This window comes from Salmo trutta, chromosome 13 (assembly GCF_901001165.1).
Source record: "Salmo trutta chromosome 13, fSalTru1.1, whole genome shotgun sequence".
In the NCBI taxonomy this organism is placed as follows: Eukaryota; Metazoa; Chordata; class Actinopteri; order Salmoniformes; family Salmonidae; genus Salmo; species Salmo trutta.
The window spans coordinates 18,793,805-18,818,771 of NC_042969.1; the positions used below are offsets into that span (position 1 = coordinate 18,793,805).

The following is a 24,967-nucleotide window of genomic DNA, read 5'->3' on the forward strand; positions in this document are numbered from 1 at the left end:
GCGGCGTTCTGGATGAGTTGTAGGGGTTTGATGGCACAGGCAGGGAGCCCCGCCAACAGCGAGTTGCAGTAATCCAGACGGGAGATGACAAGTGCCTGGATTAGGACCTGCGCCGCTTCCTGTGTAAGGCAGGGTCGTACTCTGCGAATGTTGTAGAGCATGAACCTACAGGATCGGGTCACCGCCTTGATGTTAGCGGAGAACGACAGGGTGTTGTCCAGGGTCACGCCAAGGCTCTTAGCACTCTGGGAGGAGGACACAATGGAGTTGTCAACCGTGGAGGCGAGATCATGGAACGGGCAGTCCTTCCCCCGGAAGGAAGAGCAGCTCCATCTTGCCGAGGTTCAGCTTGAGGTGGTGATCCGTCATCCACACTGATATGTCTGCCAGACATGCAGAGATGTGATTCGCCACCTGGTTATCAGAAGGGGGAAAGAGAAGATTAATTGTGTGTCGTCTGCGTAGCAATGATAGGAGAGACCATGTGAGGATATGACAAAGCCAAGTGACTTGCGAGAATAGGAGAGGGCCTAGGCCTAGAACTGAGCCCTGGGGGACACCAGTGGTGAGAGCACGTGGTGCGGAGACGGATTCTCGCCACGCCACCTGGTAGGAGCGACCTGTCAGGTAGGACGCAATCCTAGAGTGAGCCGCGCCGGAGATGCCCAACTCGGAGAGGGTGTGGAGGAGGATCTGATGGTTCACAGTATCAAAGGCAGCAGATAGGTCTAGAAGGATGAGAGCAGAGGAGAGAGAGTTAAATTTAACATTATTTTTCTATTGGAATTTAGTTGTTCTTTTAGATGGTTGAAAGCATAGTGATAACACATTGGGAATTCAACAAATTTGTGTCTGTCTTTTTGAGTGAGTGAATATAGGTTCTAATCTCATCTATCAACGTCTCACAAATATTACCCAAAAGTCCAAGTTGAAATGATGTGTTGTTCCCAGTGGGAACTCTATGGGTGTTGTTGCCTGGTAACAGTCGCCTAAATTCAGTTAGGGTCCTGCATCAGCTATAAATATAGGTAGTGTGTATTACCATTAATATGCTCATCTCTCCACCATGTTAACTCTCATCTACCTAGGACCAGGTCTACCCATGGTGCTCATCTTGGGGTCAGGTTCAGCTGGTAGTATCCTAGTAATTTCTATTAGGATCACCATTAGCTAACACCATAAGCTAATCTTCCCGAGGTCCAACACCAATTAACAAGACATTACAAACAACCACAATCAAGACTTCACAAACACTCAACAAGTAGACAATACAGATAAATAAAATACCTGACAGGAAACACATAACATTCACTTGATGCTTTCTATTTGCTGTCCAGTCATATGGTCTGTCACATTAGATGTATTTTTTTTTTCTTGAAGGTGGATTTACTTTTTGCCTGAGAAATATGGATTGGTAAAAAGATCCATTCAGCTATGGCTTTATATAAAACTATAGATTTAGGGCGATTTGTCCTTGGCTTGAGTTGTTTAAGCTGCCCTGAATTTGCCTGTCTGGTTTGGTGGTTGCTAGTATGTACTAATTGGACTTAAAAATACTGTGTTTTTTTGAAAAATATAACATTCCTAAAGAAATCAGAAAACTACATAGTAATTTGTTTTTAACGTGAAGCCATGAGAGATTCTGATGCATTTGGATAATAGAGCAATAAAGAGATAATCTGGCAGCCCTGTTTTGAGCCATTTGGAGCTTTTTATATCCTTCTTTGCTGCAGATTACTATATAACCAGACAGTACTCTAAGTGTGATAGAACCAGGGATTGAATCATCTTACTCAGTGCGCTAGATGTTACATACTCTGAACATTTTCTTGTGACAGCAATTCCCTTACCCATCTTAATAACAATATTATATGTGTTCTGACCATGATAAAGCTGCGTCCAACATGACGCCTAGTAGTTTTGTTTTTTTCACTTGCTCTACATGCATTCTATTCATCGGCACATTCAATTGGGGATCATCGGCAAGCATAAATCTTGAACCAAATACAATACATTTAGTTTTACAAATGTTCAACAGCTATTTGTTCATATCAACCCACTCAGACACCATTCTTAGTTCACTGCTCAGTACATCTGTTAGCTCATTACATTCTGATGCTGCACTATACATTGTAGAGTCATCAGCATACATGACCACACTTGCTTTGTTCATTACTGAAGGTAAATCATTAGTAAAGATAGAGTGGAGAAGTGGGCCTAGGTAACTTCCTTGAGGAACACCACAGTGTATATCTTTACTATTTTAAAAGCTACCATTAAATAACACTTTTTACCTTCTCCTGGATAGATAGCTTTCCATCCAGGATAGAGCTGCAGACTTAAAACCATAACATTTGAGGTTTCCTAGTAACAGTTCATGATCAATTACATCAAAAGCAGCACTGAAATCCAGCAACACTGCACCAACTAACTTCCTGTCATCCATACTCTTTAACCAATCATCTGTCATTTGTGCTAAGGCCGTACTCGTAGAATGCCCTTCTTTGTATGCATGCTGGAAACCCGTTATCAGACCATTACATGATAAATAATCATTGATTTGAACAGATACAATCATTTACTTAACACAGGCAACAAGCTTAAAGGACGAGTATTAGGACCAGTGAATGCAGATATTTTATAGTAGTGATGCTGGTAGCCTGCTGTATTCGGAGGAGAAGGAGAAGTCCAGCACCACAGGTTAGAACACAGCAATCACCTCAACCATAATGTTACCATAGTTACTATCAATGAGGCTACAGTACAGATGTGTGTTCACCTAGGATCTGACTAGTCTTGGATATCCCGACCTTAGAGCATCATAATTAGGGCTGGATTACCGAACGGGGTACGCAGGGCACGTGGGTTGGGGGCCCCCTGGAAGTCGAGGGACCCCAGATAGCATATGATAGCAACGGGTACAGTTGCAAAAAATTGGCTTTAAAACTGCAACATTTTCTCTCATCCTCATGGCAAAGTGTGAACAAAAGCGTGAGATGAGCTATAAAACAGCTAAAAATATCACTGCCCCCATTGCAACGTGTTGAAATGCAGGAAGTTAGTTGATTTCCCCCGTGGCCGAAAATGCGGTAGTCCGTCCCTGATTGTAAGCCTGTAGGCAACAGATTCAAAGATTGCAGAAGCAAGCCGTCTGGCTTGAGAGACTAGGATCTGACTGTCATAAAATAACTGATTTCACCCATCTCACATTTTCTGACCCAGAATTAAATGGACCTCAGCCTTCAGAATGATCAAACTTGTGGTAACTTATAACTGAGATGAGATAGAGGTTGTGCACTCATTAGGAGGCCAAGCAGAGTGGTTATTGATAAGAAACTGCAATGGAGAGAAAATGCCCTTTTCAAGAAACCCAAACTTGTTTACATTTACTTTGTTCCATAGATACAATGCAATACAACTACTCTGCATGTTTGTTCTACCAAAGTGTTGTTGCAAGTGGGCTCACGTATGCAATTATGTTCTGGAGAGAGGATGTGAATCACATCATTCACAATGCTTGAACCTGTAACCCTGGCAATAAGATGTATGGACTCTGCAGCAACCATAGAGTCCATACATCTAGCAGAATCCTTACAATATAAAAAAGGTAGAGCTAGGTAGTAGGCTAGTTGAGGCATCAGAATGAACAAAACCTTTCATCAGGATAACAGATGAATGACTGCATTTTAACTTGCCAATAAATATGAATGTAATATGTTTTTATATGAAGACATTTTTCAACATAACAACTATGTCATTATTGCTTTGAACTTTAAATGTGTATGATGCCCCTGATGCCCCACTACATTTGGTGTGATATTCACACAAAACTGGAAGATACAGTGCACTTCAAAAACATGTTTCAAAAGATTTCTCGATCAGTATGATATGAAATGCTGTTGCACATTTTGGGTTATTTTTATTTTGTTATTTTTTTGCTTCTGCTAAATGACTAAAATGTAAATGTAATGATTTGGAAAGGCTCTTTAGCATTTTAACACTTCAATTATAGTAAAAGTGAAAGAATATTTGTACTGTTGTGTGATAGCTTTTTGTATTGTAGGGGAGCCCGGGGAACAAAGTAACAGTTTTATACTTTTTCTTAGTATGAAAATAATATTTGAGTTGAATTCATATTTTTATACACACAACATACATATTTTATCTACCATTACCCACTGTAATGATTATAATTCAACCGACAGTTGTGGAAGTTGTTTCTTGTGTTTCTCACGGGGTTAATTGTTACATCTTCAATGGTATGAATGAGGGCTGGTTGAAAACATTCTGGGTTAAAACTGATATTTAGATGAAATACCCCAAATTGACAAAACATGTTTTCATTTCCTCTTTTAGGCAAAAGTAATGTATTTTTATAAGGTGTTATCTTAGTTGTACTAGCAAACTTGATGTAAAAATGTGAAATGTTATATCATTATGTGAATGTGTCTAAATGCCATATTAAATACCCTTAGGTACATTTTAGGTAAAGGGTTAATTTTAACAAATGTTACAATTTACCCCATTACAAATCTGAGTTCAACCTAAGTCTTTTCAGAAAATACAACAATAATTATTGTCATCAACTACACCAATCAAAAGATCTCTTCTAACTGAGAAAATGGATGTACAGTGCTTTCGGAAAGTATTCAGACCCCTTGACTTTTTCCACATTTAGTTACGTTACAGCCTTATTCTAAAATCGATTAAATAAATAAAAACTCCTCAGCAATCTACACACAATACCACATAATGACAAAAGCAAAAACAGCTTTTTCAAAAACAGAAATACTTTATTTAAATAAATATTCAGACCTTTTGCTATGAGACTCGAAATTGAGCTCAGGTGCAATCCTGTTTCCATTGATCATCCTTGAGATGTTTCTACAACTTGACTGGAGTCCACCTGTGGTAAGTTCAATTGATTTGACATGATTTTGAAAGGCACATACCTGTCTATATAAGGTCCCAAAGTTGACAGTGCATGTCAGAACAAAAACCAAGCCATGAGGTCAAAAGAATGTGGGGACCTAGAGCTCCGAGACAGGATTGTGTCGAGGCACAGATCTGGGGAAGGGTTCCAAAAAATATCTGCAGCATTGAAGGTCCCCAAGAACACAGTGGCCTCCATCATTCTTAAATGAAAGAAGTTTGGAAACACCAAGACTCTTCCTAGAGCTGGCCACCTGTCCAAACTGAGCAATCGGGGGAGAAGGGCCTTGGTCAGGGAGGTGACCAATACCCCAATGGTCACTCTGACAGACATCTAGAGTTCCTTTGTGGAGATGGGAGAACCTTCCATAAGGACAACCATCTCTGCAGCACTCCACCAACCAGGCCTTTATGGTAGAGTGGCCAGACGGAAGCCACTTCTCAGTAAAAGGCACATGACAGCCCACTTGGAGTTTGCCGAAAGGCACCTACAACAAGAGTCTCTGGTCTGATGAAACCAAGATAAAAATCTTTGTCCTGAATGCCAAGCTTCACGTCTGGAGGAAACCTGGCATCATCCCTATGGTGAAGCATGGTGGTGGCAGCATCATGCTGTGGGGATGTTTTTCAGCGGCAGGGACTGAGAGACTAGTCAGGATCGAGGCAAAGATGAATGGAGCAAAGTACAGAGAGATTCTTAATGAAAACTTGCACCAGAGTGCTCAGGGCATCAGACTGGGGCGAAGGTTCACCTTCCAACAGGACAACAACCCTGCACACACAGCCAAGACAACGCAAGAGTGGCTTTGGTTCAAGTCTCTGAATGTCCTTGAGTGGCCCAGCTAGAGCCTAGACTTGAACCTGATTGTACATCTCTGGAGAGACCTGAATATAGCTGTGCATCAACGCTCCCCATCCAACCTGACAGAGTTTGGGAGGATCTGCAGAGAAGAATGGGGAGAAACTGCCCAAATACAGGTGTGCCAAGCTTGTAGCATCATACCCAAGAAGACTCTCGGCTGTAATCACGGCCAAAGGTGTCACAGGGTCTGAATACTTTCCGAAGACACTGTAGGATTAGATACATGGGGAATGTTCCACTGTAAAAAGGATATATGATTAGATACATGGGGAATGTTCCACTGTAAAACTTATATATGATTAGATACATGGGGAATGTTCCACTGTAAAACTGATACATGATTAAATACATGGGGAATGTTCCACTGTAAAACTGATACATGATTAGATACATGGGGAATGTTCCACTGTAAAACTGATATATGATTAAATACATGGGGAATGTTCCACTGTAAAACTGATATGATTAAATACATGGGGAATGAGCTGGAGGTCAATAATCAAGAAAGAGAGTAGGCAAGAATATTTAGAATTCAGCCTGAAAATGTTTTTATTGTCAATAAAACGAAACATTATTTATGTATTTAAGCAAAACGTCCTAGTTATGTAGATACACTAACCAAGCATTAACAGATTGAGTAACAGCTTTCTGCGTCATTTCTAATCTGAGTTACTGTGTTGTTACTTTGTGCCTTGTGCTACTTTGTTCCTCAGTCTCGCCTACTGTGTATTTGAATATGATAGTATTTGCTCTGGATTTGATAACTAAATTTGAAGACTTCTTGTCTAGAGACAAATGTATCATTGTTTTATCAAAATAAGGAAGTTAAATAGCAACCTTGTGTTTCCGCACCTTTTTGTCAGAGAAAGGGGGGCTAGCTAATATAAGAACTGCTGGATAAGAACTGTTCATTCTAGAACGAGGAAGACAACACATCAAGAGAGGTTTCAGTTGCAGCTTTTTCTCAGTTTGACTTGCATTGCTAGACTTGTGGACAACAGTAAAGGAAACGTCTTTTTGGGGCTCATTTGAAGTCAGTTAATTGAATTAGGGATTGAAGAGAGAGACATGGAGGCTGTTTTTGGATTGTTGGTGATGATAGCAGGAGTGTCTCATGGTAAGTTACGTCTTTATTTGTGCCGTAGCTCATTATGCAAGAGCCTACTATTTTCAGACTGAAGACTATGGCTATATGGAGACAGGAGGGATGCAGAGACTTATAGAGAGGTTTTCCATTCCAACCATATCTGAGTATAACATTTGATTGCTTGTGTGTCCTTATCATTGCAACAGCATAATTGGTGTCTGGAAACTATATTGATGATAAAAGATATGCATATTCCTGCTAAACCTGAGACAGCTCCATCTGAATGTTTCAATACTGTTTTCTGCTGTATCCCACTCATTGTAGAAGTCATCTTTGAAGTTATTGGCAACTCAGTGTCAGAAAATTAGATTACAAAAAAGCTATCCAGTTCAGTCATAGTTGTGACATATTTTCACTTTACCCACTTATACCAGTTGTGTCAGAATTGTGACACAATGTTCAACTTTGTCCTCAGGCATGTTGACCTCCTCCTGTGATGCTAGGGAGGATGGATGTCATTGTTATGGAGCTCTGGGAGGAACTGTCTATCTCCAGCTGACTGATACCACAGTATCTGAACTCACATTTAAAAAAGATCCCACTGGTGTACCAACAGAGATACTCCGAATGAGAAGAAACAAAATGATAATCGCTGACTCCATTAAAACTAGATCAGAGTTCTTCATGAACAACAGGACATTTAGGATGGATAACACAGAAAGGACGGATTCTGATGAATACCTCTTGGAAACATTTCATTCTAATGGAAGTTCATTGGCCAACAGAAGACTACACCTATTCATTGAAGGTAAATAGCTAACCCTCTTGACTATATAGGGATACTTGAAAGTTGGGCAATCCTTGTCTGGGAGGGAAACTTTTTTTATTTAATTTTATTGATTTCATTATTTGAGCCTAAAAAATACATTTAGGGAATTTTAAAAGGTCAAATATTTTCAATATTTTTCATTTCCATGTGGGCTCTGTGCCAGGAAATGCCCTTGTCTAGAGCAAAGTTTCACCATTTCAAACTCCCCCAAAAAGTGTTTAAAATTCTAAAAACTGGAGAAAAAATACAATAACTGTTAATTAAAGGAGCTCATGTAGTTTCTTACAATAGCCCTCTCTGACTTTAAATAATATTTCTCTCAAAACTGTGATTCCTAAAAAAATGTGTCCAGAGTTTTGGTCAACTTTGTCATATTTGTCTAAAATCCTAAATGAATCAGAAATGATTGGGGTCAGCTATACCACAACAACGCCTTCATCTCCTGATTAACTGCAGTGCAACATGACAATGCATGGTCCTGAAAGTCCTCTACTATTGATCGATTTAAACAAACAATATTGAAATCACCATGGTCACAGTGGAGATGCATCAAGTGCAGGTGATTTGCAAGCAGTTCTATTATTCCATGTCACAGCAATATATATATACTTCATTGCAGCAACAGCTGGGAGAGCTAGCCAGCAAAACATCCATTTTAGTAAGGGTTCTATTTACGAAGGCTGATGGTGTCTCTAGGTTTGTTTATTCAGTTCTATTTCTTTTTGTACATGAATCCACATGTAAGGAGATGAACAACTCATTTACCAATGTTGTATGGAAAAACAAACATCATCTCTGCTCTCTGTGACTAGGGCAGAAAGAGGTTTTCAGTTATTGGATTTTGTGGATATGAATAATACCTTTAAGATTAAGTGGTTGAAAAAAAGGCACAACACCTCCAGAGACTTTATCGTTTTTATTCTTCATAATATATTTAAGAAAATTGGGAGTTTACAATTTTTGTTGTCTTGTAATTACAACATATATATTTTTCTATCAGCAAGCCCTTATGGCATGGACATGATTTTTGTGCATGACTTTTCACCTCTTAAAGCTAGTCTGTGAAATAATGGAAATATCACTATTAAAAACTAAATAATTTTTATGCAAAATTGGACAGAGAAAAGTATAATATTTGTAGGTGACATGTTTGATAGTGGTGGCCAAATGTTAAGTTACGAAGTAATTCACACTGGAACCGCCTGGCCTTTCAGCCTGTTAGTACCCACTAGAGAACGTTGCCAAAGTCCCTTCAGTTTATCAGCACCCCCTAGAGAACGTTGGGGGGGTCTACTTTAGCATATGCTTCAGATGCATATCAACAATGCTTGATAAATAAATGCTTGATAAATAGGACATTAACTATTGTAAAGGATTAATTGCATGACTAAACATTCATGGGAATATATCAATAAAAAATAACAACAATAGTTATTTGTTTAGCCAGAGTCAAGGATATGTTTTGTATAATTCTACAAAGTCCTAGAAAAAACATAGGCCTATAGCCTGTTTTAGTTTCCCTTACATTAAAGCCATTAGTGTAATCCATTTGACCAACTTTATTTGTAGATTCCATTAGTAATAGAGTTATAGTAATTAATAAAGTCCAGTTACAGGTTCTTTTGACAAAGAAGAAATGCAAAAGAGGATAATAATAATAATAATAAAATAACCAGCCAGGTGCGCAGGTGAAATGATTTGCTGTAATCCTAAACAAATTCACCCGTGCATTAACACTTGTAAAGGAATAATTGCATAAAGAAATATTTGTGTAAATATATTTATGACAATATATAAAAACAATCATTTGTTGATTACAATGGACACTGTATTGTGCCTTTACACATGAGAATCAATCCCGTCTTCTCTTTGGGCTTCGGGTCCACAGTCAGCACACAGCTTCGGGGCTTTGTGTGAGCAAGCCCTACAAACAAATCGGTTGCACTGCACACAGTTTTCATGGCCCTTGTTTCGTGTGCACCTGCCAACTTAACATTGTGTTTTATTTTTCCGTGTGGGAGCTGTGGTGCTTGGGGAAGAGGTAAAGCAGGACCTGCTGCCGTTTCGGTCTGCTTGGCGGCTCACGAAGCTCACATGCCAGATCCAGTGGTATGCATGGCGCTGAGAATGCAAACACTTATTTATTTTATATCGGTACACCGTGAGTGTTGCTTTACCACTCTCCATCACTGATGTGGAGTACAGCTCTGCTGGTATGTTGTTCTGCGCAGAGGGGGGCAGCTCCCACCTTTGTTTGTTCACTGTTCCTAGCAGGCTAGTTTTCTTTGCAATCAACTTGTCTGCCAGGGAAACTGAAGAAGTTGTCCATGGTCACATTTCTGCCTTTGCACATGTAAGGCTCCATTAGTCTCAAAACCACAGTCTCAGACATTCGCTCACCGGCTGACCTGGTTTCATCTTTACCCTGATATGGGAAGCCATTGAGCACGTACTTGGTTTCAACATCAGCGGCTAACCAAAAGTTAACTGAAGTAACATGTACCATTATCAGTTTCTATCTGGTTTTTATCGCACATTCATCCATTGATGACAGAAAAACATATTTAAATGTCACATGTATTACGTTACTAGTGTTTGCTGAGTAGCCAGAGCAATTATGCTGCGTTAGTGGTCATGATTTCGTTTCCCTTACACTACATTAGTAATAGAGCTACAGTAAATACAATAGTCCTGTAACAGCTTATTATTACAAAGTAAAACGTAAAGGAGAATAGTATCAAGGCACACGGTCAAATTATTAACATGAGTGCCAATGCTGATAAATAGGCTTAACACAAACTCACCATTACACTAATATTGTTCCAAATTAAATCAACCTCTTCACCCTCATCATTCAGTTAGGCCTAATTTAAATTCGATTGTGAAGTAACTTGTACAGTTATCGCCCATTCCATCCATTTGCCATTCATTCAGTGGGCTGGCAGCTGGATAGAGTCAAGGATATGTTTTGCATTATTATGAAGGCCTACTGCAACATGTAGCATTTTTTTGTTCTCTTAAAATACGTTTGATTAGTAGTAGAGTTATAGTAAAGAAAACAGTCCCAAAACAGGTTATTTTTACAAAGTAAAAAGGTACGCAGTCAAATTTTTGACATGAGCGCCAACACTGACAAATAGGTATAGCACAAACTCGTCGTTCTAAATTAAATCAACCTCTTGACCCTCCTTGTCATTCAGTTAGTCCTAATTTAAATTAAATTGTGAAGTAAGGTGCACAATTATCACCCATTCGTCCATTTGTCGTTCATTCAGTGAGGAGAGAGAGACGCATTAGCGCCTGTCCTACAGCATATTGTCTTGGCTGTAGGTTAGGAATGGGTGTGGGGAAAAAAGGCTCTAAATAGTGTTCTGTTTGTGATTAAAAAATTCTGACAAATGAGCTTAGCTTTTTTTGTAGGTTTTTTGGGGGGCCGTTAGTGGCCGTCGGCCTATGGGGTTCTAGTGTTAATAAGAGTCAAAGCCTTCCCTAGTTACACACAAGGAATATCGTTCTGTGGTTAATGCTATTCCCTCAGGTATTTCTCAGCTAATGAAAAATCTAATTTTAAGGTATACTTAGAATAGAACCCAGTCTATTTATTAATGGTATTGATATCAAAAGTCCCAAGTGTACAAATAAACACATAAGATAATAATTTTCATAAAAAGAACAAGGAAACAGGGAAATCCTTTTGGAATTTAACAGCTGTCAGACATTCAATGGTTAAAGGCTTGGCTTTGTCCCTTTACGTTTTGTATTTCTAGAGGATAAAATAGGTGCACCTAAAGATTCTGCAAGATATGTACCCCTCCAACACAATGGTGTCAAGGTTTATATACATTGCTGTCAAGTGTACCTTCTGCAATGACGGACCTGAAATGCTGACACATTTGTTTTCCAGTTGTTACACTATTAGAGATATGGTGGAGTACATACTGAGTAATTTGTTTTTCATCAACCCTCTGCTTTAAGGTGTTTTTGATAGACATTGTTTTTAGCCTCTGAAATAATAACAAAAGCTTGTCTACAGTCCAATATTATAACAAATTATTATCTGAATAAGTGTCATTAGCTAGATTTCTGTCCAGTTGTTGACAGATTTTCATGCGAATATTCTAAAATGTGTAACATTTTCCCACCAGTGGTTTTTCCACAAAACAGAGTTGTTGCGGATAAAAATCAGTGCGTGATGACAAAGTGCACACAACATGTACTTTTAGCTTAGGTTTTCATGTCCCGAATAAAAATCAAAAGTTCAATGTGTTTCCATTGTATTTTAAACTCTACCAATAGTTTAATCACAAAAACTGTTGCGTTAAATAACAAATGTGGCTACTCTGGTCTTGGCACGTGCATTCTAGCCAATAGCTGGCAGATACGGTGCGGGTAGGCTGTGCGGGTAGGTTAGTTCGTCTACATGATGAGATTATTATGGATAAGAGCTAGAATGTTTTTATTTGTCAAACGGCAGCCAAGCATCGATAATCATGTCACCAGAATATGACCCTCGATATTTACTGGATAGCAGCATCAAGCTCATCACCGTGCACTTTTACCACTATGTGAATTTCATCATTATTTATTTAATCAGTAGCCTAATAGACTGTATGGTTTCCCAAGTAGTGGGAGGACCACACAGCCATCCCATTCAACTATTACTGGAAATGTACTATTCTATCCAACGTATTCTACAGATATACTAAATATTCTATTCACATACTGTCCATGATGTCTACACACACACGCACGCACATGCACGCACGCACACACACACCCACACAGTGCATTCGGAAAGTATTCCGACCCCTTGACTTTTTCCACATTTTGTTATGTTCGTCTTATTGTAAAATTGATTCAATTGTTATTTTTCCTTATCAATCTACACACAATTCCCCATAATGACAAAGCAAAAACAGGTTTTAAGAAAATTGAATGTATTCAAAATAAAACACTGAAATATTACATTTACATAAATATTCAGATCCTTTATTCAGTACTTTGTTGAAGCACCTTTGGCAGCGATTACAGCTTCAAGTGTTCTTGAGTATGACGCTACCAGCGTGGCCCACCTGTATTTGGGGAGTTTCTCCCATTCTTCTCTGCAGATCCTCTCAAGCTCTGTCAGGTTGGATGGGGAGCGTCACCGCACAGCTATTTTCAGATCTCTCCAGAGATGTTCGATCGGGATCAAGTCTGGCCTCTGGCCGGGCCACTCAAGGACATTCAGAGACCGAAGCCACTCCTGCGTTGTCTTGGCTCTGTGCTTAGGGCCATTGTCCTGTTGGAAGGTGAACCTTCACTCCAGTCTGAGGTCTTGATCACTCTGGAGCAGGTTTTCATCAAGGATCTCTCTGTACTTTGCTCTGTTCATCTTTCCCTCAATCCTGACTAGTCTACCAGTCCTTTCCACTGAAAAACACCCACAAAACATGATGCTGCCTCCGCTATGCTTCACTGTAGGGATGGTGCCAGGTTTCCTCCAGATGTGACGCTTGGCATTCAGGCCTAAGAGTTCAATCTTCGTTTCATCAGCGGAGAATCTTGTTTCTCATGGTCTGAGAGTCATTTAGGTGCCTTTTGGAAAACTCAGGAGTGGCCTCCATCTGGCCACTCTACCATAAGGGCCTGATTGGTGGAGTGCTGCAGAGAAGGTTGTCCTTCCCATCTCCACAGATGAACTCTGCGGCTCTACCAGAGTGACAATCGGGTACTTGGTCACCTCCCTGAGCAAGGTCCTCCCCTAATTGCTCAGTTTGGCCGGGCAGCCAGCTCTAGGAAGAGTCTTGGTGGTTCCAAACTTCTTCCATTTAAGAACAATGGAGGACACTGTGTTCTTGGGGACCTTAAATGCTGCAGACATTTTTTGGTACCCTTCCCCAGATCTGTGCCTTGACACAATTCTGTCTCGGAGCTCTACGGACAATTCCTTCCACCTCCTGGCTTGGTTTTTGCTCTGACATACACTGTCAACCACTGAACACCACGGAAAATGGCACCAATAGATTGGGCAGCCGTGCTATTTGTCCCTAGGCAACTTTGCAGTATTTTGTTTTTTATGTGTTATTTCTTACATGATTAGCCCAGAATTTTTTTTGTGTTATTACATACAGCCAGGAAGAACTTTTGGATATCAGAGTGGCGGTAACTCACCAGCATTACGACCAGGAATACGACTTTCACAAATTTGATCTTTTGTTCGCACCACACAGGGCAATTGAACTGATTCCAGAAGCTGATCCAAAACACTGCTGGCGGAGAAGAGGTATTCGGAGTGGACTTCTAGTCTGACTCAGGAGGCACGCACACCACCCACCGCTTCCGACCATATTACTTGCTAATGTTCAGTCTCTGGATATTAAAGTTGATGAGCTCAGGGCGAGGATTTCCTTCCATCAGGGATTGTAACATCCTCTGTTTCACGGAAACATGGCTCTCTCGGGATATACTGTCTGAGTCTGTACAGACAGTTGGGTTCTCAGTTCATCGCTCAGACAGGAATACATATCTCTCCAGGAAGAAGGGCAGGGGTGTATGTTTCATGATTAACTACTCATGGTGTGTTTGTGATAACACACAGGAACTCAAGTCCTTTTGTTCACCCGACCTAGAATACCTCACAATCAAATTCTGACAGTATTACCTCCCAAAAGAATTCACTTCGGTTATAGTCACAGCCGTGTATATTCCCCCTCAAGCCAATACCACGACGGCCCTCAAATAACTTCACTGGAAACCACATATCCCGAGGCCACATTTATTGTAGCTGGGGATTTTAACAAAGTAAATTTGAGGAAAACACTACCAAAGTTCTATCAACACATTGACTGTAGTACTTGCGCTGCTAAAACACTCGACACTGCTACTCCAACTTCCGGGATGCCTACAAGGCATTCCCCCGCCCTCCCTTCAGCAAATCTGATCACGACTCCATTTTGCTCTTCCCTTCCTATTGGCAGAAACTCAAACAGGAAGTACCCGTGCTAAGAACTATTCAACGCTGGTGTTACCAATCAGAATCCTCGCTTCAAGATTGTTTTGATCACGCGGACTGGGATATGTTCCGGATGATAGCCTCCAAGAATAACATTGACGAATACACTGATACAGTGACTAAGTTTATCAGGAAGTGTATAGGTACAACATCTCCTATACACTTCCTGGTAAAGTCAGTAACTGTATCAGTGTATTCGTCTGTAAGACAATCAAACAGGCAAAATGTCAGTATAGAGACAAAGTGGAGTAGCAATTCAACGGCTCAGACATGAGACGCATATGGCAGGGTCTACAGACAATCACGGACTACAATGGGAAAACCAGCCACAGGAGGCTGATGAAATTTGGCTTGACACCTAAAACCTTCACAAACTTTGACAGATGCACAAATGAGAGCATCTTGTTGGGCTGTGTCACTGCCTGGTACAGCAATTGCACCACCCGCAACCGCAGGGCTCTCCAAAGGGTGTTGCGGTCTGCCCAACACATCACCGGGGGGAAACTACCTGCCCTCCAGGACAACTACAGCACCCGATATCATAGGAAGGCCAAAAAGATCATGAAGGACAACAACCACCCGAGCCACTGCCTGTGCTATTCTCCAGAAGACGAGGTCAGTACAGGTACATCAAAGATACGAACGAGAGACTGAAAACAGCTTCTATCTCAAGGCCATCAGACTGTTAAATAGTCATCACTATCACATTAGAGGGTGCTGCCATATATGCATAGACTTGAAGTCACTGGCCACTTTAATAATGGAACACTAGTCACTTTAATAATGTTTATATTTACATTACATTTAAGTCATTTAGCAGACGCTCTTATCCAGAGCGACTTACAAATTGGTGCATTCACCTTATGATATCCAGTGGAACAACCACTTTACAATAGTGCATCTAAATCTTTTAAGGGGGGGTTAGAAGGATTACTTTATCCTATCCCAGGTATTCCTTAAAGAGGTGGGGTTTCAGGTGTCTCCGGAAGGTGGTGATTGACTCCGCTGTCCTGGCGTCGTGAGGGGAGCTTGTTCCACCATTGGGGTGCCAGAGCAGCGAACAGTTTGGACTGGGCTGAGCGGGAACCGTGCTTCCTCAGAGGTAGGGGGGCCAGCAGGCCAGAGGTGGATGAACGCAGTGCCCTTTTTTGGGTGTAGGGCCTGATCAGAGCCTGAAGGTATGGAGGTGCCGTTCCCCTCACAGCTCCGTAGGCAAGCACCATGGTCTTGTAGCGGATGCGAGCTTCAACTGGAAGCCAGTGGAGAGAGCGGAGGAGCGGGGTGACGTGAGAGAACTTGGGAAGGTTGAACACCAGACGGGCTGCGGCATTCTGGATGAGTTGTAGGGGTTTAATGGCACAGGCAGGGAGCCCAGCCAACAGCGAGTTGCAGTAATCCAGACGGGAGATGACAAGTGCCTGGATTAGGACCTGCGTCGCTTCCTGTGTGAGGCAGGGTCGTACTCTGCGAATGTTGTAGAGCATGAACCTACAGGATCAGGTCACCGCCTTGATGTTAGTGGAGAACGACAGGGTGTTGTCCAGGATCACGCCAAGGTTCTTAGCACTCTGGGAGGAGGACACAAGGGAGTTGTCAACCGTGATGGCGAGATCATGGAACGGGCAGTCCTTCCCCGGGAGGAAGAGCAGCTCCGTCTTGCCAAGGTTCAGCTTGAGGTGGTGATCCGTCATCCACACTGATATGTCTGCTAGATATGCAGAGATGCGATTCGCCGCCTGGTTATCAGAAGGGGGAAAGGAGAAGATTAATTGTGTGTCGTCTGCATAGCAATGATAGGAGAGACCATGTGAGGATATGACAGAGCCAAGTGACTTGGTGTATAGCGAGAATAGGAGAGGGCCTAGAACAGAGCCCTGGGGGACACCAGTGGTGAGAGCGCGTGGTGCGGAGACAGATTCTCGCCACGCCACCTGGTAGGAGCGACCTGTCAGGTAGGACGCAATCCAAACGTGGGCCGCGCCGGAGATGCCCAACTCGGAGAGGGTGGAGAGGAGGATCTGATGGTTCACAGTATCAAAGGCAGCAGATAGGTCTAGAAGGATGAGAGCAGAGGAGAGAGAGTTAGCTTTAGCAGTGCGGAGAGCCTCCGTGACACAGAGAAGAGCAGTCTCAGTTGAATGCCCAGTCTTGAAACCTGACTGATTAGGATCAAGAAGTACATTTTGAGAGAGATAGCAGGAGAGCTGGCCAAGAACGGCACGTTCAAGAGTTTTGGAGAGAAAAGAAAGGGATACTGGTCTGTAGTTGTTGACATGGGAGGGATCGAGTGTAGGTTTTTTCAGAAGGGTTGCAACTCTCGCTCTCTTGAAGACGGAAGGGACGTAGCCAGCGGTCAAGGATGAGTTGATGAGCGAGGTGAGGTAGGGGAGAAGGTCTCCGGAAATGGTCTGGAGAAGAGAGGAGGGGATAGGGTCAAGTGGGCAGGTTGTTGGGCGGCCGGCCTTCACAAGACGCGAGATTTCATCTGGAGAGAGAGGGGAGAAAGAGGTCAAAGCACAGGGTAGGGCAGTGTGAGCAGGACCAGCGGTGTCGTTTGACTTAGCAAACGAGGATCGGATATCGTCAACCTTCTTTTCAAAATGGTTGACGAAGTCATCCGCAGAGAGGGAGGAGGGGGGGGGGGGGGGGAGGAGGATTCAGGAGGGAGGAGAAGGTAGCAAAGAGCTTCCTAGGGTTAGAGGCAGATGCTTGGAATTTAAAGTGGTAGAAAGTGGCTTTAGCAGCAGAGACAGAAGAGGAGAATGTAGAGAGGAGGGAGTGAAAGGATGCCAGGTCCGCAGGGAGGCGAGTTTTCCTCCATTTCCACTCGGCTGCCCGGAGCCCTGTTCTGTGAGCTCGCAGTGAGTCGTCGAGCCACGGAGCAGGAGGGGAGGACCGAGCCGGCCTGGAGGATAGGGGACAGAGAAAATCAAAGGATGCAGAAAGGGAGGAGAGGAGGGTTGAGGAGGCAGAATCAGGAGATAGGTTGGAGAAGGTTTGAGCAGAGGGAAGAGATGATAGGATGGAAGAGGAGAGAGTAGCGGGAGAGAGAGAGCGAAGGTTGGGACGGCGCAATACCATCCGAGTAGGGGCAGAGTGAGAAGTGTTGGATGAGAGCGAGAGGGAAAAGGATACAAGGTAGTGGTCGGAGATTTGGAGGGGAGTTGCAATGAGATTAGTGGAAGAACAGCATCTAGTAAAGATGATGTCAAGCGTATTGCCTGCCTTGTGAGTAGGGGGGGAAGGTGAAAGGGTGAGGTCAAAAGAGGAGAGGAGTGGAAAGAAGGAGGCAGAGAGGAATGAGTCAAAGGTAGACGTGGGGAGGTTAAAGTCACCCAGAACTGTGAGAGGTGAGCCATCCTCAGGAAAGGAACTTATCAAGGCATCAAGCTCATTGATGAACTCTCCAAGGGAACCTGGAGGGCGATAAATGATAAGGATGTTAAGCTTGAAAGGGCTGGTAACTGTGACAGCATGGAATTCAAATGAGGAGATAGACAGATGGGTCAGGGGAGAAAGAATGTCCACTTGGGAGAGATGAGGATTCCAGTGCCACCACCCCGCTGGCTCGATGCTCTAGGGGTATGCGAGAACACGTGGGCAGACGAGGAGAGAGCAGTAGGAGTAGCAGTGTTATCTGTGGTAATCCATGTTTCCGTCAGCGCCAGGAAGTCTAGGGACTGGAGGGTAGCATAGGCTGAGATGAACTCAGCCTTGTTGGCCGCAGACCGGCAGTTCCAGAGGTTGCCGGAGACCTGGAACTCCACGTGGGTCGTGCGCGCTGGGACCACCAGGTTAGAGTGGCAGCGGCCACGTGGTGTGAAGCGTTTGTATGGCCTGTGCAGAGGGGAGAGAACAGGGATAGACAGACACATAGTTGACAAGCTACAGAAGTGTTGTTTCTTGTATTATTATCTCGTGTCTTTAGAGAACTGTTTCACTTTGATATCCTTTTTCTTCTGTCCTGATTTTCTCTTTCTTTTCTTCTGTTAACTAGATATTCTTTGTTATTCTTCGTTAGCTAGCTAGCTTCTTCCAAAAGAGTCCCTAGCAACTGCTTAGCAACTGCTTAGCAACTGGTAAACAATTCAGCTAGCTAAGATAACTACAATTTTATGAAAAATAGTAACTTTTTTCAAAAGCCTATCTTCTTTGTTTGTTTCTTGTTTTTTCTCCTATTCAGTCTTGCAGTTTTCTTTTGATTTTTTCCGATGTACTTCACTCTAAAAACCATGTAAATTTCAATATTTGTAAGAGCTCATTTTTCAGCTGCTGCTGCTCAAATTAGAATTCCGTATTTTATATATATATATATATATATATATATATATATATATATATATACTGCTCAAAAAAATAAAGGGAACACTTAAACAACACATCCTAGATCTGAATGAAAGAAATAATATTATTAAATACTTTTTTCTTTACATAGTTGAATGTGCTGACAAAAATCACAAAAATAATCAATGGAAATCCAATTTATCAACCCATGGAGGTCTGGATTTGGAGTCACACTCAAAATTAAAGTGGAAAACCACACTACAGGCTGATCCAACTTTCATGTAATGTCCTTAAAACAAGTCAAAATGAGGCTCAGTAGTGTGTGTGGCCTCCACGTGCCTGTATGACCTCCCTACAATGCCTGGGCATGCTCCTGATGAGGTGGCGGATGGTCTCCTGAGGGATCTCCTCCCAGACCTGGACTAAAGCATCCACCAACTCCTGGACAGTCTGTGGTGCAACGTGGCGTTGGTGGATGGAGAGAGACATGATGTCCCAGATGTGCTCAATTGGATTCAGGTCTGGGGAACGGGCGGGCCAGTCCATAGCATCAATGCCTTCCTCTTGCAGGAACTGCTGACACACTCCAGCCACATGAGGTCTAGCATTGTCTTGCATTAGGAGGAACCCAGGGCCAACCGCACCAGCATATGGTCTCACAAGGGGTCTGAGGATCTCATCTCGGTACCTAATGGCAGTCAGGCTACCTCTGGCGAGCACATGGAGGGCTGTGTGGCCCCCCAAAGAAATGGCACCCCACACCATGACTAACCCACCGCCAAACCGGTCATGCTGGAGGATGTTGCAGGCAGCAGAACGTTCTACACGGCGTCTCCAGACTCTGTCACGTCTGTCACGTGTTCAGTGTGAACCTGCTTTCATCTGTGAAGAGCACAGGGTGCCAGTGGCGAATTTGCCAATCTTGGTGTTCTCTGGCAAATGCCAAACGTCCTGCACGGTGTTGGGCTGTAAGCACAACCCCCACCTGTGGATGTCGGGCCCTCATACCACCCTCATGGAGTCTGTTTCTGACTGTTTGAGCAGACACATGCACATTTGTGGCCTGCTGGAGGTCATTTTGCAGGGCTCTGGCAGTGCTTCTCCTGCTCTTCCTTGCACAAAGGCGGAGGTAGCGGTCCTGCTGCTGGGTTGTTGCCCTCCTACGGCCTCCTCCATGTCTCCTGATGTGCTGGCCTGTCTCCTGGTAGCGCCTCCTCGCTCTGGACACTACGCTGACAGACACAGCAAACCTTCTTGCCACAGCTCGCATTGATGTGCCATCCTGGATGAGCTGCACTACCTGAGCCACTTGTGTGGGTTGTAGACTCCGTCTCATGCTACCACTAGAGTGAAAGCACCACCAGCATTCAAAAGTGACCAAAACATCAGCCAGGAAGCATAGGAACTGAGAAGTGGTCTGTGGTCCCCACCTGCAGAACCACTCCTTTATTGGGGGTGTCTTGCTAATTGCCTATAATTTCCACCTGTTGTCTATTCCATTTGCACAACAGCATGTGAAATTTATTGTCAATCAGTGTTGCTTCCAAAGTGGACAGTTTGATTTCACAGAAGTGTGATTGACTTGGAGTTACATTGTGTTGTTTAAGTGTTCCATTTATTTTTTTGAGCAGTGTATTTTGCATTACTAATCTCATACGTTTATACTGTATTCTATTCTACTGTATCTTAGTCTATGATGCTCTGACATTGCTCTTCCAAATGTTTATATATTCTTAATTCCATTCATTACTTTAGATTTGTATGTATTGTTGTGAAATTGTTAGATATTACTTGTTAGATATTACTGCACCGTTGGAGCTAGAAACACAAGTATTTCGCTACACCCGCAATAGAATATACTGAACACGTGTATATGACTAACACAATTCGGTTTGATTTGATTTGAACTGTGGGTCCTTATATAGACAGGTGTGTGGCTTTCCAAATCATTTCCAATCAATTGAATTTACCACAGGTGGACTCCAATCAAGTTGTAGAAACACATCAAGGATGATCAATGTGTGTATATATATATATATATATATATATATATATATATATGTGTGTGTGTGTGTAAGCTAGGAGCGTTTGTCACAAATTAAGTGAGAAACTGTCACCAAAGTCAGCCCAGAATTAAAGTTCTTTCGAACATGACAGTACCTGTATGTTTGTTATTCTGTCCTGGTCCACCCAGGCCGCAGGTAAGGTCAAGGATAGCAGGGTTCGGTACACAAATCTGGTTCTCGGTAGGTCCAGGTCTAAACGCCAACAGGTAAGTCCAAAACAGTCCAGCTCGTACACGGTAAATCCAGCCAATGTAGAATGTCTCTCTCTCTATGGTTCATAGATCCTTCCCGCCCTCTCTCTCTCTTCCTGGTTTTTCTTGACCTTTTATCTGTGGGTCGGCTCCACCTTCTGAGGGTTCCCCTTGCTTCTGGGAATTGTAGTTTTGGCAGTCGGCCATTTTGTGATCTGTAGTTCTGATCGGGGTGGCCATTTTAGTGATCGGGCAGAGCCCGTTTATTAGTTCTGCCCTCACATATCTGCCATTTATCACTCGACCCCCTTCTTTGCCACAATATATAGATGAAGTGAGGGAATAACGTCAGTTGAAAAAATTGCATATTGTTAACCAGGACCTTGTATTAACAGGCACGCAGATGCAAGCAGTGTCACAATTTTGCAGACAGGTTACTAGATAGTTCACTCTATAAAAGTATGCTCAACTACCGTGGTCTTTTGTGCAATAAGAGCTAAAGATATGGGAAGTTGCCATAAACTGATCATAACCCAAATGTTATGTTTGTGTGTGGCTCAAAACTCATTTCTGAGATTGGTTATTAGTGCATTGAATGTGTAGCCAATGTGTACTGGTTTCGATGCATATGCGTTTTGTTAATTGAGTGTGCCCCACCAATATTTTCATGCATGGTCAAACCATATCCTGTCAAGTCCATCTCCCTTATATATTAAGATAGAATATGAGTTATGGTTCAAATATCCAATTCTGTCTTTGTTTAGTTTAGCAGATATATTATCAAAACATTACACATGATTATTATCAACATCATCATCATTGTCATAATCATCAATAGACCTTTAGGAGAAGCAGCATGGGATTCACCACTTTTCAACACAGATTTGTGACTGTTTATTTTGCCTACAGGGCTCATATATGTTAACTGTACGTTATCCACCGGGACAAAGATATCAGGGTGGGTGAATGCCACTGACGATCCCCAGCGTGTTGAGGCTACAACTGCCAATACAGTCAAAAATGATATCAACAATCCAACCGTAAACCAGTTCCACTGTCAAGTAACCGCTGGTGCTATTGGTAAGTTGGATATAGTAATTTTTTAACAGATTTTATTCATTTGCTGATTAGTTGTCCCTCACAGATGAAATTTGGGAGGGGACAGTGAATCGGTCTCAGACCAAACTGTCTCCAATGGTGCCCATATTGATTTTGTCTATCCTCACCAGACACGCAGGTTAAAATACCAAAACCAACTGTGAACTCAACCAACTATACTGAACAAAAATATGAACTCAACATGTAAAGTGTTATTCATTTCATGAGCTGAAATAAAATATCCCAGAAATGTTCCATTCTTAAAACCTCTTTGGGCTAGGGGGCAGTATTTTCAAGCCCGGATGAAAAGCATGCCCAAAGTAAACTGCCTGCTACTCAGGCCCAGAAGCTAGGATATGCACAGCATTAGTAGATTTGGATAGAAAACACTCTGACGTTTCTAAAACTGTTTGAATAATGTCTGTGAGTATAGCAGAACTGATTTGGCAGGCAAAACCCCGAGCACAATCCAGCCAGGGAATTGTTTTTTTGCGGTTTTCCCTTAGATTTCTATGGTAAGAAATATAAATATGCTTGCAGTTTCTATGGCTTCCACTAGATGTCAACAGTCTTTAGAAATTGGTTGATGTTTTTCTTTTGAGAAATGAAGAAGTATTCCTGTTCGTTCCATGTGTCACTCAGAGGGACTCAAGTCTTCTGGTGCGTGCGACCTGGAACTCGCTTCACTTTGTTTTCATCCGGTATTGAACCCAGTTTATCCTGTCTTAAATTTGATCGATTATTTACGTTTTAGGGTACCTAAGTTTGGATTAGGAAAGTTGTTTGAAATGTTTGGACCAAGTTTACAGGTAACTTATTAGATACTTTGTAGGCATGTTGGGCGAGTTGAAACCGGTGTATTTCTGAATCAAATGCGCCAAATAAATTGACATTTTGGGGATATAAAGAAGGAATGTATCGAACAAAAGGACCATTTATTATGTTTCTAGGACATTTTAGAGTGCCAACAGAAGAAGATCTTCAAAGGTAAGGCATGAATTATATCGTTATTTCTGACTTTTGTGTCGCACCTGGCTGGTTGAAATCTCATTTTCATGTGTTTGTATGCGGGGTGCTGTCCTCAGATAATAGCATGGTCTGCTTTCGCCATAAAGCCTTTTTGAATTCTGACACCTTGGCGGGATTAACAAGAAGTTAAGCTTTATTTTGATGTATTGCACTTGTGATTTTATGAAAGTTAAATATTTATCCTCTTTGGGATAGGGGGCAGTATTTTCACGTCCGGATGAAAAGCGTGCCCAGAGTAAACTGCCTGCTACTCAGGCCCAGAAGCTAGGATATGCATATTATTAGTAGATTTAGATAGAAAACACTCTGAAGTTTCTAAAACTGTTTGAATGATGTCTGTGAGTATAACATAACTCATATGGCATGTGAAAACCTGAGAAAAATCCAACCAGGAAGTGGGAAATCTGAGGCTTGTAGTTTTTCAAGTGATTCCCTATCCAATATACAGTGTCTGTGTGGTCATATTGCACTTCCTAAGGCTTCCACTAAATGTCAACAGTCTTTAGAACGTTATTTCAGGATTCTACTGTGAATGGGGAGAGAATAAGAGCTAATGGAACCAGGTGTCTGAGAAAAAGGCATGAGCTCAGTCACGTGCGCGGCCTAGGGAGCGAGCTGAGTTCATCTTCATTCCTAAAGAGAAAGGAATTGTCCGGTTGGAATTTTATTGAAAATTTATGATAAAAACATCCTAAAGATTGATTCTATACATCGTTTGACATGTTTCTACAAACTGTAGTATAACGTTTTTGACTTTTCGTCTGGACTTAGTAAGCATGCGCCTTGCATTTGGAATAGTGAACCTAACGGCGAACAAAATGGAGGTATTTGGACATAAAGATTAACTTTATCGAACAAAACAAACATTTATTGTGGAACTGGGATTCCTGGGAGTGCATTCCGAGGAAGATCATCAAAGGTAAGTGTATATTTATAACGCTATTTCTGACTTCTGTTGACTGCACAACATGGCGGGTATCTGTATAGCTTATTTTGGTGTCTGAGTGCTGTACTCAGATTATTGCAAAGTGTGCTTTCGCCGTGAAGATTCTTTGAAATCTGACAGAGCGGTTGCATTAAGGAGAAGTGTATCTTTAATTCTGTGCATAACACTTGTATATTTTATCAAAGTTTATGATAAGTATTTCTGTAAATTGATGTGGCTCTCTGCAAAGTCACCAGATGTTTTGGAAGCAAAACATTACTGAACATAACGCGTCAATGTAAACTGAGATTTTTGGATATAAATATGAACTTTATCGAACAAAACATACATGTATTGTATAACATGAAGTCCTATGAGTGCCATCTGATGAAGATCATCAAAGGTTAGTGATTCATTTTATCTATATTTCTGCTTTTTGTGACTCCTCTCTTTGGCTGGAAAATGGCTGTATGTTTTTGTGTGACTAGGTGCTGACCTAACATAATCGTTTGGTGTGCTTTCGCTGTAAAGCCTTTTTGAAATTGGACACTGTGGTTGGATTAATGAGAATCTTATCTTTAAAATGGTGTATAATACTTGTATGTTTGAGGAATTTTAATTACGAGATGTTTGTTGTTTTTAATTTGGCGCCCTGCACTTTCACTGGCTG

General features: G+C 42.0%; 1 protein-coding gene across 4 annotated transcripts in view; it reads left to right on the top strand.

Annotated features, from left to right (window-relative positions):
- LOC115205385 (uncharacterized) overlaps positions 1–24,967 on the top strand; it is a 34,951-nt gene that overhangs the window by 1,108 nt on the left and 8,876 nt on the right. For 2 of the 4 annotated variants that reach the window (XM_029771323.1, XM_029771325.1), the window contains exons 2-3: positions 7,357–7,689; positions 22,155–22,325. In XM_029771323.1, coding sequence (XP_029627183.1) covers positions 7,357–7,689; positions 22,155–22,325 — 504 coding nt within the window. Of the gene's footprint in view, positions 1–6,573; positions 6,912–7,356; positions 7,690–22,154; positions 22,326–24,967 lie in introns of those variants that run through there. The other 2 variants (XM_029771324.1, XM_029771326.1) reach the window with 2 other exon arrangements.